General features: G+C 41.3%; 1 protein-coding gene across 1 annotated transcript in view; it reads left to right on the top strand.

Annotated features, from left to right (window-relative positions):
• The window catches only part of svilb (supervillin b), a 46,366-nt gene that overhangs the window by 20,280 nt on the left and 12,551 nt on the right, over positions 1-13,535 (top strand). The window contains exons 16-25 of the mRNA XM_069684225.1: positions 2,442-2,952; positions 6,504-6,627; positions 7,658-7,714; positions 9,203-9,280; positions 9,785-9,932; positions 11,338-11,430; positions 11,629-11,709; positions 11,974-12,151; positions 12,247-12,419; positions 12,663-12,818. Coding sequence (XP_069540326.1) covers positions 2,442-2,952; positions 6,504-6,627; positions 7,658-7,714; positions 9,203-9,280; positions 9,785-9,932; positions 11,338-11,430; positions 11,629-11,709; positions 11,974-12,151; positions 12,247-12,419; positions 12,663-12,818 — 1,599 coding nt within the window. The remainder of the gene's footprint in view (positions 1-2,441; positions 2,953-6,503; positions 6,628-7,657; positions 7,715-9,202; positions 9,281-9,784; positions 9,933-11,337; positions 11,431-11,628; positions 11,710-11,973; positions 12,152-12,246; positions 12,420-12,662; positions 12,819-13,535) is intronic.

The raw sequence follows: 13,535 nt of genomic DNA, 5'->3' as shown, positions 1-13,535 counted from the left end.
TTGCTTTCAGCCGGCTGCTCACACACTTGTCCCAGCTGGGGGTATTTGATTTGGCCGATACAGAGAGCCAGAGTGTGTGTGTGTGTGTGTGACGGAGAGACAGACGTCTGAGGCTGCATCTAATTAGCATATTTTTCCATGCATTTGCCTCATGGCTCCCTTTGTCTAGAAAGAGGAAGCCCTTTTCTGACATGCTGTTTGTCACCTAACAGACGTCAACATTTTTAAATCGAGCTCTGTGTGCTCACTGTCATCGCCTATAAAGGGGCTGTGGTCTCCATGCACCACATTACGCCTGCGGGTTTAGCCGTGCTCACACTACAGTATAATGGGCCTGACCTGTTTTTATGTGCTAATGCAGAATGTGTCCAGGGGTGGTCTTTTCCCATGCATCCACACAAACTGCACACAGAAACATGAAAGCACTCAGTGAGTGTGAGTGTAGAACAATTGGCCGGCACTTATATAAAGCAGGTAGAGGACTGGGGGGATACAATGGAAGCCTTGTCTGCAGGCTGTACTCTTATTTAGTTCTGCATGGGCTGATGGTAACAAAAGTATAGCCCATGATATACTTGTATCATGAGGCTGGAAGCACTAGCATTGACTTACACTAATTCCCTGAGGACTTAACCACTACATGCCTTACAACAACCCATATCCTGACCTTAACAAAAGACACGTCTTAAGCCTAAGATGTATTGGCTTTCCTTGTGGGGACCAGAGTTGTGTTGATCACAATTCCCTACAAAACCAGCTGCACGTGTGCATGAATTCTCAGGGATGATTACTGATTCCACAGGGAATTAATGGTTTAACCAATTTAATCTAACAATGATTAAAAATCGATATAATGTATAAAGGGATTTGGGTTATTTATACTCTGTAGAACACAAAGTGAAGTGATTTCAACCTTTTTTTTTTAGGACTTTGTGGGTTTCTTCACACTCTTTTTTTTATTGACTTTCATATGCTCATATTAGTTTATTTTGTACAATATATTGTGGGATAACTTACACATTTAAGACGACTGCCTGGAGCAAACTCTAAGTATGGTACCAATGTTCAAACTGAAAAGGATTTAAAGTAGCACTTAAAACCTCAGGCATGACATCAGTTTTACATCTCACAGTATATGGAAAGTAGCAAGCACCAATGTTCAATACTATATTAACTAAATTAATAGCAGAAATAAAAGCAGGTTATTAAAGCACTAACCTCTTAGATCTCAGCTTTGTTCTCTTTGGTGGCACCTGTGGCAATAAACGGTAATTACAGGAGCACATTCCCCAGATATTCAGACAGTGTTGTGTGTTGAAGTTGTATCTGTAGTCATCAATCTTTTCTTTGTTTGTTCAGCCATAGTAGATTACTGTTTACTTGCAACACTTGCAGAGAGCGGAGAAGCAGCCGCTTAGCTCCGCCTACCCTCTCTGACAGACCAACCACTGCTGGCTGATGGAAAACGCGTCACTAACTGGGCGCAGCTTGTGATTTTTTCCCTCGATAGTCGCACCAGACAGCCAGTCTGTAATACTGCAAATGCAAAGGCTTTCATCAGTGGGCCATAGGCTCAATCACCATTGTGTTACCTCATTCGGCAAAAGATAGTGACATTTATTTAACTGAAAATCTTGGAGATTATCACTTTAACAATAAAAAAGGACACAAACAAAAAAAAGTCCGCCCCCCAAAATACAGGCTGGCGATAAACACCCAGTCGCTTTCATATAATGTGCGTGCAAACTTAGAATAATGTACACAACCATGGCTTTAATTCAATTAATTCATCAATAACACTTTTATTCCTGGATTACAAACTGTTGTTGAATTTCAGTCATTGCAGATGTTTGTATCAGCCAAACTGTATTTTGCTAGATCAACGGTCACATTGAAACTGTGCAGCTCACTTTATTTTCCACAACAAGTTACTGCAAAATTTTCACAATAAAAGCCTTGTCAGAAATGAAAGTTGTGTCCAATGAAACACTCAAGGGCTTTCAATTTAAAACAAATACAAAATGTGACCGGGTTTGCATTAACAGCATGATACATCAACTTTAACAAGGTAAGACGGAGCAGGTGTAAAAAATGAAAAATTGTAATTGTAAATAGAAAGAGAGGCATATCTCTGATACAAGCCTGTTTCAAATACAGGCCTGGCACCTTCTGCAGGTGAGTTGTATTAAGGCCTGGGTTATTATTTTGGGATGTTTGGTGTATTAGATTCTGTTTTAGGTTTGGTTTTATTGAATTCTTTTGCAATACATGGTGGAAAACTAATACTTAACAGTTACTTTACTGAATAGAGATTTAAATCTTTATACCTGAATCTAATCGTTACAAGAAAAATAATGCTAATATTGTTGAACAGTTTTGGAGAGTAAAAGTAAATCTGGCATTGAAACAACGTGACTATATGCTGTTTACTTTTCTTACAGACTTGCCGGATCATCCCGCTCCACTGAGACCGCTGGTTGCTAAAGTTTCATCCAGAACAGTCTCCCACGTCTCGAGCAGCCAGCAGCAAACCAACATCCAACCTCCTCCAACGCTTCCTAAACCCTTCATACAGCAGCCTCCTCCAACCCCACCCAAACCTTCATCAGACCTCCATCTCCAGCCGCACTTCCAGCCCCCACCGACGTACCCCAAACCTTTCACTCAGTCCTCACAAACCCAGGCCAAACCTCAGGGATTCGTCCAGCCTCTCCCGAAGCCTTTCTCGCACACCGCCCCACCGACTCAGCCCAAATCCCAGGTGCCTCCACAGACACCACCCAAACCTCAGTCCTTCCCCCAGTCACTGGTGAAGTCCCAGTCCATGCCCCTGGACCACATCGAGGACTTCAGCAGGCACAGTGTCCATTCTGGAGATCTGCTGTCCCCAACAGAGTCTGGAGACCAACTGTCTGACGGCATGTCCTCCAAACAGATGTCCATCAGGGAGAGGTGAGTGATGGTTTCAAAGTGCTTCTACTCAGGTTTATTGTTGGCACTATTGGCAACATTATGGCGTGCCGAGGGCTGACACAAGCCGCCGTAAATATAGATTTAACATAATTTCAAGTTCCAGAAAAATCTTAACTGGATAAACTGTCAGAAGCAGCTTCTCACCAAGTGCCTTTCAACAAAGATTCAATTTTATTTGGTGTTATTATATCTTATTTTGTGATTGACGTTGTAATGCTGCTTTGCAGTGTAATGTTTTTTTCCCTACTATCCCAAACCCTTTGCTCCAAACATAGGAACATTTTTTTCTAAGGCCCCTAGGAAACAATAAAACTTAGAACTTTATTCCAGCTGGCGCAGTCTGTTTGTACTGCATTTATGCTTCTCAGAAATCAGTATATTGCATAACAAACTGTAAGTGCTACCAAGGCTGTGGCTTTTACAGAAACTATTGTGGAAGGATAAAAGAACAGAGAGAGAGAGACACACATATAAACTTAAACATTTGTGGTAAAAAACATATGAACCTGCAGACAGACTAATAACAGACCTCCTGTTGAACTTTATCTTACACTTGACATACTAATGGGGTGTGGAGAACAGTTCTCTTTGGCAAGTGCCTCCACTCACTGCCTTTCTACAGCCACACTGGGAATGTAGAGGCAGCATGTTATTCAAAAAAGAGGGTTGAAGAATCCTTGATCTAAAAATAGTTTCAAGTTTTTACAGATCAAACATACAGCGCTGGAAAAAAAATTAAGAGACGACAAATGTTCCTTAAATCAGCATCTCTCTCTACGTGTCATGGCCGGCCCGATCCAGATGTGAACCCTGTTGAAAACCTCCTGAATGTGATCAAGAGGAAGATGGACGGTCACAAGCCATCGAACAAAGCAGAACTGCTCTAAGAGTGGCCTCATGTCACCCATCAGCACTGTGACAGACTGCTGGAGAGCATGCCAAGACGCATGAAAGCTGTAATTAAAAACCAGGTTATTCACCAATTATTGATTTGTGAGCTCCTCATAAGTTAAACATTAGAATTCTGTTGTTTAAACATGAACATGAACTTGTTTTCTTTGCATTATTCGAGGTCTGAAAAACATTTGGTTTTCTTAACTAGTCGTCATGTTCTGCAAATAAAAGACCTCAATGAGAATATTTGGACGTTTTTATTTGGACGTAGAGAGAAATGTTCTTTCCAATAAAACAAGTTAATTTTACACAAACACAAACCTATAAATAGTAGAACCAGAGAAAAACATATTTTCGCAGTGGTCTCTTAATTTTTCTGGAGCCGTAGAACCAAAATTTTAAACAGGCATTTGGCTGTAGTTAAATGTATGACAGACTTTGTAGGAGAGACAAACAAGACACTTATTTCTGTTATTAAGTTTCACTGTAAACATGCATTGCAGCTGTTACGTGAAATCACTTTAGTTTCCTGTTTATGTCACACAAACTCTCTGTTTGCTGTTAATTGTGAAATAAGAAAATCCAATAATAGCCCCGTGAGCCAAAATAAAGTCTGATCTCAAACGGAGGAATGGGGGTAAAGTTCTCCTTAAATCCAAACGCAGTAAAGCTGCAGGCGAAAGTCAACCTTAATTCCATTCACAAATCCAGGTTCCAAACAGAGCTTAGCAGGTGAAAACTGAGATGTCAGCAAAGATTAGTCGCTAACAGAGATGTTCTTTTGCCAGCTGGGTCAAAAGCCAGTGTTTTATAAATGCACGGTATGTGACAGAATCAGGCTGAAGTCACTCTGTCTGATCTTACACTATATAGGTTGGATCCACCCTGTTATACATTTAGAGGTGACACAGACTTAATTTTAGCAACATTGTGTTTCTCCTCCCCGTCTGCAGAGAGCTTGTGTGGACTGTATGAACAGATTCCTCCCGATGCCCTCATTTCTGCCCCATCCACACTCGCAGCAGGAAGATGACATACTTTCTGTTACCCCTCAGCCATCCGTTATCAGCGCTGTATGAGATCTTTTAAGCAGTCACGTTCGCTGGCTGTGGTGCAGAAATCTCTGACCTGGTTTTTCACCCTTGAAGGAGTTTTATACCTCTGCGACAGCCATGCCCGAGGAATTATGTTTTCAGGTCATGTGTCGGTCCATTCTTTTCTCTTGATTGTAATGTTTCATGAACGCCTGGAGGTAATTTCATTCAATCTGGCACAAAAAAATTACTCGAACTCACGGATAAACTGGCTACATTTTGGTGGTCAAAGGTGAAGCTTACAAAACACATTTTTTGGCCATAATTCAGGAATTTATACGCTAATTATGTCAAAATCTCTCACAAATGTCTAATAGGATGAAGTGGTGCCTTTTTCCAAACAAAAGGTCAAAGGTCAAAGTCAGTGTATAATAGTAATGTTTTGCAAACAAAAAAATACTGTAATACTACTCTAATCTCTACATGAAGAAAGATGGACATTTTTCACTGGAATCAGACTTTTTAATTCAATGATAGCTTCCATTTTACTGAAAAAAACCCACCTAATTTATGTTGTTAAAATGATCATCTCAAAGATTTTCATTTAAATAAATATCGCCGAATGAGGTTACACAATGGTGACTGAGCCGATGGCCCACTGATGAAAGCCTTTGCATTGTCAGTATTACAGACTGGGTGTCTGTGGCGACTTTCCTGGATAAAAATCACAAGCGGCGCCCAGTTAGTGACGCGTTTTCTATCAGCCAGCAGTGGTTGGTCTGCCAGAGAGGGTAGGCGGAGCTAAGCGGCTGCTTTTCCGCTCTCTGCAAGTGTTGTGAATAAACAGTAATCTACTATGGCTGAACAAACAAAGAAAAGATGGATGACTACAGATACAACTTCAAAAATAAGTGAAAATCCAAAGAAAAAGAAACAAACTCGACGCTCAGATGAAGCAAACAGTCTGAAAAGAAAAGCAACCGTCAGCCAGGAAAATCAAGAGTTACAACCGGAGCCAACCGTGGACGTCACACATGCAGCACTGTCTGGAAATCTGGGAAGTGTGCTCCTGCAATTACTGTTGATCGCCATAGGTGCCGGCAAAGAGAACAGAAATGAGATCTTCAAGATTACTACTTTAACCTATCACAAAGCATCCGACACTTCTGTGACACTGTGTTATTTGGGTGAACATGAGTTTTGGTGCATAAAGATGAATTCTTATTTTGAATGTAAACTGCAACCTGACTGGTTGGCAGAAGCAAACAAATGCATGGTGATGATTGTTTATTGCTGCAGAATTTCATCAGATGTAAATATCATAGATGTCCCATACATTATTTTGAACATATTTACCCCCCTAGTTTAGCCCAATATACAGTATTTTGTCTCTTCTGAAACTTTAGTACAGAGGTCAGTGTGTTATGAGGTGATTGGCAGAGCAGCAGAGCTCGTAATGACTGACCCACTCATGGGTCTTTAGTGTTGATGTAAATCAAGAACAGGATGTAGAAATCAGGTTTGCTTTTCAGTCTGTTTTCTCATCAAATCATGTTAGCCCACTTGCCTCCCAATAAAATGTATTTTTGTGTGTTATGTCAGAGTGGCACTGTTGAAGAAGAGTGGTGAGGAGGACTGGAGGAACAGGATCAACAAGAAACAGGAAGTGGCATCCACGGAGCAGCAGGCTCAGCTGAAGGAGACCGAGCAGACCTGCCAGAAGAAGGTCAGTCTAAACTTGACAGTGGTGTTATGGATACTTCAGATCACATTCTCACTGAAAAATAACCAGGAACTCACACTGTCTTTCACAGAAGATACATGGTATGGAAACAGTAACATTTGTTATATTTGATTACTTGTGAATTTGATGCTTGAAATAGAGACACGGTAATTTGCTCTATATAAAAAAGAGTGTGCCGTGTTTATTTTGTTCTAGCTAATTATCAGTATGACTTGTGATGATACACTGTATATAAAAAGAGGAAGTCACCCATTGGCTGATGATTGATTTCTGCATTTTGTAGAGATCTCTGCAATACTGCTGTTTATATTTCACCTTAACCAATAAGCATGATGGCCAAAGATGGGTTTAATTTGCTTCTTTTCAGCCTGTACTATTGATTATTCATGTTTGAATAGGATTACTACATCAGCCATACTAAACACAAGCACTACATTTCATCCCCTGTCCTCCCTGGTTACCATGCCAGCTCCTGTCCCTGCTCTTTTAGCTAAGTGCCCCTTTCATTTCCTCCTTTAGTCCGTCTGTTGTTTGAGCCCAGTGGTCCAGATCAGAGCAGCATCCAGACCCCAGCAGGCTGTAAACCAGGAAGCATATGTGACAGTCTGCTCATAGAATTAGCAGTCTGCAGGTTTGGGAATAAATTCTCTTTTTTTGACAAGCTCAGCTCAGATTTGGGTTACCTTCAGGCTAGTTCAAATGTAATACTTTAAAGCTTATTTAACAGGATGAAAGGGTTTTAAAAATTCTAATATGTATTATTTGCATACCTTAATGTTCAAAAAGCAACTACAGTTCAATTTAGAAGCTCAAAGAACCTCTAATTTCAGGATTTACACTTTTTCCTGCAGCTTATCTGCTTCACATTAGTATTCTGTTGGGCAAAACCGCCTGCTTAAACCCTGAGTGGTAATCCTCCAGGCAGTCTCACCCCTAAACTCATTAAAGCAACAATGGTCTCCCCCCTTTTCCTCCCTCTCACCAAGTACTTCCCCTGTGTTTAACCCCTCAGGAGGAAGGGGTGGTCGATCAAGACTACTCCGCTGTTTCTGTGTCCGAACAGCTGTGGGTAAGAACCGTTATGGCCAACCAGTGTCGTTTGGGACCTGTGTTGTCCAATCACAGCTTTGTGTGGGCTTTGTGTGAGGCTGATTGCTTCTCCTGAACCTGTGGGTCTTTGGTCGCTTTTTACTTGCAGCCTGATGTGCTACTGAAATGCTGATGCTATAACTTTTCTAAGCTACCCTCCTTATTTATTTGCTAATTCTGTCAATAAGTAACCAATGCAAACTTGTCTTCAGAACATTAAACATTAATTCAGTTAAAACTATTCTCCTATAATTTCTAGATTCTGCCTTTAACAGACATCTGGATGATGGAGATTAACCTGCACAGGCAAAATACACATTTATGGCCTAACTTGAGTACCCAGGGCAAGCACCTTGGTAATTACAAATTTTTCTGTGATTTCTTTGGTGAAAATTAATTTTTACAGTTACAGAAAATTTTACAGTTTCATATAAGTAGATATATATGTCTCGAGCATGATGATGATGCTTTTTCATAGCATTTTTTTTTTAATTCTGAATTATTTTAAAGTGATAATCTCGAAGATCTCAGTTTCGTTCTCTTTGGCAGCACCTATGGCGATAAACGGTAATTGCAGGAGCACACTTCCCAGATATCCAGACAGTGCTGCATGTGTGACGTCCACGGTTGGCTCCGGTTGTAACTCTTGATTTTCCTCGCTGACGGCCGCTTTTTTTTTTAGTTTGCCTTCATCTGAGCGTCGAGCTTCTTTAACTTAGAACAGTTAAAGAAGCCCTGTGCAGGTCCTCATAAAGCCTCTGCCTGAAACAACTCAGTCAGCTCTGTCCCTTTAAGAAACCCCACCCCCACAAGCCCATTTTCTTCTGATTGGCCAGCTCTCAGAAGCCTGCTGAGGCTGCACTTTGACAAGTGCAGCGTGCAGAAAAAACTGTGCGAAACCTGGCGTTCACAGCAGCCTGCGGACAGAGCTGAGAAGCCTGGGAATTACTCCAACATACTTTTACCTACAGATCTGAAACTTCACCAATGTTTGGTCTGGACATCCAACATTGTAACATTATATATATATGTCTTAAAATGTGAAACTGCATAATGCCCCCTCTTTAAAACCACCTTTTAAATGTAATGCATCCACTTCTAATTTAGTATGTGACTATCTGTGCCTGTGATGAGCTGTGTTAACCTACAAACTACTGAGGAGAAAATGGCTTCTGTAGTTTGCTGTTGTTACTAACAAATTGATATTAACTTCAAGCATGTTTCAATTAGTGTATTTTAAAGTTTTGTTTATTTTCTAAACAAGTTTGTTTACAGGAGCTTCTTAGATTCGTTCATGAAGTTTAACAAAAGCAAATAGTTTCACAGCAGTCCTGTTGCATTCCCAGTTTCTGGCCTTCTTTCCTTGCCCTCCCTCATCTTCCTTAAGCTGCATGCTCATCGTTTTTTCCTTCCATCGCCTCCTTTCCTGTCCTTTCTTTCACTTTCCCATCCGCCTCTGCATCCTCAGGAACCTGTCTTCTCTTCCACCTATTCTCCTCCTATCCCCCTCGGCCAAAAGTGTCAATATATTGAACATCATAGTCAGGTAAGGACATGCACTTAGCAAGCTTGAGTGGGCTGCATGTACCAGAGTCTTATCTTTTCTGCTTGGTTTGCAGCTACTGGTGTGAAGGGCGCTCTGCGTTTTATTGAGTTCTGACTGCATGAGTACCTCTCAGTGTAGAGACATCACTCCTATTGAGGAATAAAGTAGATTACACAGGCTAGAAAGGACATGCACAGAGCACGCTTGAGTGCATCAAATCTTTTTACGTCTGCTTGGTTTGATACTGTGACTACATTAATGATCCTGTGGGAACTGTGGTGTCATATTAAGTTATAGTGAAGCTGTGTAAGAGATGATGTGGTTCTATTATTCTGGGGTTCAGTTGTGCCTGGATGATTGAAAAGAAAAAAACAGTGACTGAAAAAACCCTGATAGTAAAGCTGTCAGTGAACCACTTTGTGCAGAGTTCATGCTTGGCATGCAAGACCTGGCTCTAACCTAATAATGTTTTCTAATTTCTCTGATTTCCTCTTGTCTGTGCAGAAGACGGGAGAGGAAATCGAGGCTCAGATGACCATAGAGGAGAGAAAACAGATGATTTCCGTTCGTGAGGATGCCTGGAAGACAAAGGGCCATGGGGCAGCCAATGACTCCACCCAGTACACCGTGGCTGCACGCATGGTCAAGAAAGGTCAGTGCACAGAACAGTTTTTATCAAACCATCTTCACTGGGGTGTAAACACTTAGAAAATGCATCTTTCGAGGGACAACAACAGACAATCATTGCTCCCCAAGCACTTTTCCTAAGCCTAAAGCCCAGTTCAGATCAATGATTCGCAACAAAACAGTTTTAGAATGTTGCAGAGAAAATTGCAGCGGTGTGAGCTGGTTAGTTGCAGAACGTCTGAAGCCGTTGCGTGGAGTTGCAGTAGATTTGACTTCTAATCTCCAAATGCAGTTTTAGAACTGAATGATGTACCTGTTTCACTTCAGCCAATCAGGAAACAGCATAGGTTGGCGTAGGCACCCTGTCTCTGCCGCTGCAGTAGCCAGACTCTCTTTCCAAACTCTCTGTCTTGAACGTTTATTAATAAATGTTACAGCTAACATTGTGAGCATGTCACTGTCACTGTCATCCATTTCTTTTTATAATGATAACAGAAATCCAGCTAGATAACTCATGTAACCTGGGCCTAATACTAACGTTATAGTAAGTACACAGAAGTAGTGGGGTATGTCAGCGTGTCGTTACTATGGAGACGGTCAGCGGTGTCTGCGTGCGTTGCTTTGCTTTGATGTGAACGGCCCAGTTTTAGAACGTTTACGTTCAGATGTCAGGGGATCTTTTGACAGTTGCATCCAGTCTCGTTGTGAATCATTGATCTGAACTGGCCTTTACACAAAAAAGTTCAATGAGATTTGTGTCTTTGAAATGCATTTTAATTCCACGTGTGATTGTGGAAAACATTCTGTGCAAGTGGTGGTGGGAATTAAAACCGAAACCACAGAGTGTCTCCTCACTCCCTTGGAACAGCTGACCCTAAACCACAGCCCTCTCTGCAAAAAACACTGGATCCCCTAAAGGAAACAAAACATCTACTCAAAAGAGGTTAAGGTCACATGAAATTATTTTCTGGTCTTTGTTAAGGCTCAGATTGTTTCCTAACGCTGCCATCTAGTGATGCTAATGTGTGAACCTTCCCAGTGCAGTTTCAAAATAACAATCAATAATCTGAGTGTAGATAATAAGCAAACTTTTAACGAATTATTTTGAGGGTTTTTTTGTTTTTTGATACATTTGTAAACATATTTTAGAATTATTCATGTTATTGTTCCCAAAAAAGATGGTAAACTTCTTATGTTTTCATTTAAATACAACATGACTAAACCACCAGTGTAAATTGAAACGTATTATAGAATAAATATGTATTAATAATCATTATATCATGCTGATACAGGCAGCTTATCTCTCCTTATCTCTTCACAGTGTCAGATATTTTGTCCTACAGTATCTCATGTGTGATGTGTGTGTGTGTGTGTGTGTGTGTGTGTGTGTGTGTGTGTGTGTGTGTGTGTGTGTGTGTGTGTGTCTGCAGGCCTGGCAGCCTCCTCAGTTATCAGTCCCATCCTGTCACCAGTCTCCACCAAACTCAAGAGCAACACGCCTGCTGTTCACAAACCACAAGAGGGTGAGACAGATTTACGAGTACTGTGTCATCACGACCACCACAGCTGAATAAGTCCGATAATTTTGTCAACCAGTTTAAACATTTAGATCCCAAACTGGGAAACTGTGGATTAATTGAGTTACACACGTGTTTATGTCAATATGCCAAAAGTGAATTAGACCAATAACTTAAAAACCTCCACATTGATTTCCTTTATAGAAATCGAGGCCAAACCAAACATGGAATCGGATAAGAAACTAGACAAGTTGGAGAGCTTCTTGGGCCGCCTGAATAGCAAAGGTATGTTCTTTTTTTTACTGACTTTAAGCCTGTTAATGGATTCCCCTGCAGTAGAGCTGTGTGAAATGTTTATTGCTATTCATTTGATGGGGGTTTGCTGGGCATGTAACGGTACTTTACCATATCTGAACCACAGATTGTATTGGAAGGGCTTCTTATAAGCCTGTTTGTCTTATATTTTGGCTCATTTTACAGCTGTTGTGAATCGATTTTGTTATACTCGTGCCTAATGTAGTTTCTCTTTCGTTTGTCTTTGTTGATCAGTGGCCGGTCTGCAGGAAACCACCATAACAGTGACAGAGAAGGCAGTGAAGGAAGTCATGAAGCTTGATGACGAGATCTTCTCCAAGTTCTACCGACACGTTGCTGAATTTCCGCGCATGCCAACTAGGATCGAGATCAGTGAGGATTTTGACTCCATCTTTGGTTCTCAAGGTCCAAAGTAAGGAGATAATAAAGCTTCAAATTATAGCTGTAGTGAAGTGAAACATATATATAACATGACTTACATGTTCACATAACTTTCTCCTTCTCCAGGTTGACTTCGGCCATGGTGCAGCATAAACGGTCGGTGCGTCCATCCAGGAATGTGCAGGCGTCTCGAAACCCTTTGAAGATGCTGGCAGCCCGAGAGGACATCAGACAGGAGTACACCGAGCAGAGACTGAATGTGGCCCAGCTGGAGAGCAAGAGGATGAAGGCTGAGAAGAGTGAGTGTAAGGAAGAGATCTTGTGTTTATGTATACGTGTGCTTAACAAGTTTGTAGGCATAAATCCCAGAGGAGAATTGGAAACGTTACCGTTGTTTACAGCCGACAGAACTACATCAATCTCCACCTCTTTGTTTTCTAGCAGTGTTTACAGAAGGGAATTAGTTTCATTAAATTTTAATGAGGCAATTATTTTTCTACTGCCGGTTGGTCTATAATTGTATAAACTCTTTCTCATTACAGTGAACAAAACCTCTGAGTACTCCGAGGCTGCTCTGGCAGGTCTGGCCAGCAAAGAAAACTTCAGCAGCGTGAGTCTGCGCAGCGTCAACATCTCCGAGCAGATGTCCAACAACAGCGCTGTGCCGTTCAAGAACCTCATGCTGATGCAGATCAAAGGTAAAAAATCAGTTTCGACTGTGCTGAACTAAAGTAAATCATCTTGTTGGTTTGACAAACACAACTCATGCAGCAAGTTTAAAGTTTCTTACCTGAAACGGTTTTACTTTCAGGGTTTTAAACACAGACTGTATAAAAAGATGGGCGACATGACAGCTCCCTAAAAGTGAAGCCAAACCCTCTCTATCGCCTCCTGCTGACTGGCTGCAGTATAGCTCATAAAGCCCGCCTCCTCCATGTTAACAGATGGGACATGAGTCAAACTATAAAATCAAAATACACGCCAAACATGGTTTCTGTCATTATAGTTAGTTCTTATGATTCTGATTTATGTCCAAGTGTTCAGTTTACTTTTAATTAGTTATTTGATGCTGTAAAAAGGATGATTGACAGCTCTGTTGACAAATACGGCTCCTGCAGCCGATCTGTTCCGGATTAGCAGAGTGGAGGAGGAACGTGAGAGGAGATGTAACTAAAACAATCACTGCAGTCATTGAAGGTTACATATCTGTGAAGGTCTGCTTCAGACCAACACAAGAAGCTGTTCTGCTGTTAAATAAGCCGGCATGCAGGATCTTTGCTGGGGGGTTTTTTCCAGTAAGTTAAGAGTGTGTGAGTTTTGGTCAGCCTAAGTGGCTACAGTTGCTCCACCCGCTGATCTCTACTGCGCAGATGGCAGCACCAGTCACAGGGGGCTATTTTGGCTTCATTTTCGTA

This window comes from Semicossyphus pulcher, unplaced genomic scaffold (assembly GCF_022749685.1).
Source record: "Semicossyphus pulcher isolate SPU_LCO1_2020_fin unplaced genomic scaffold, fSemPul1.0.p SCAF_7, whole genome shotgun sequence".
Taxonomy (NCBI): Eukaryota; Metazoa; Chordata; class Actinopteri; order Labriformes; family Labridae; genus Semicossyphus; species Semicossyphus pulcher.
The sequence above is the reverse complement of the archived record's forward strand: the minus strand, read 5'-3'. Positions and strand labels throughout refer to the sequence as shown.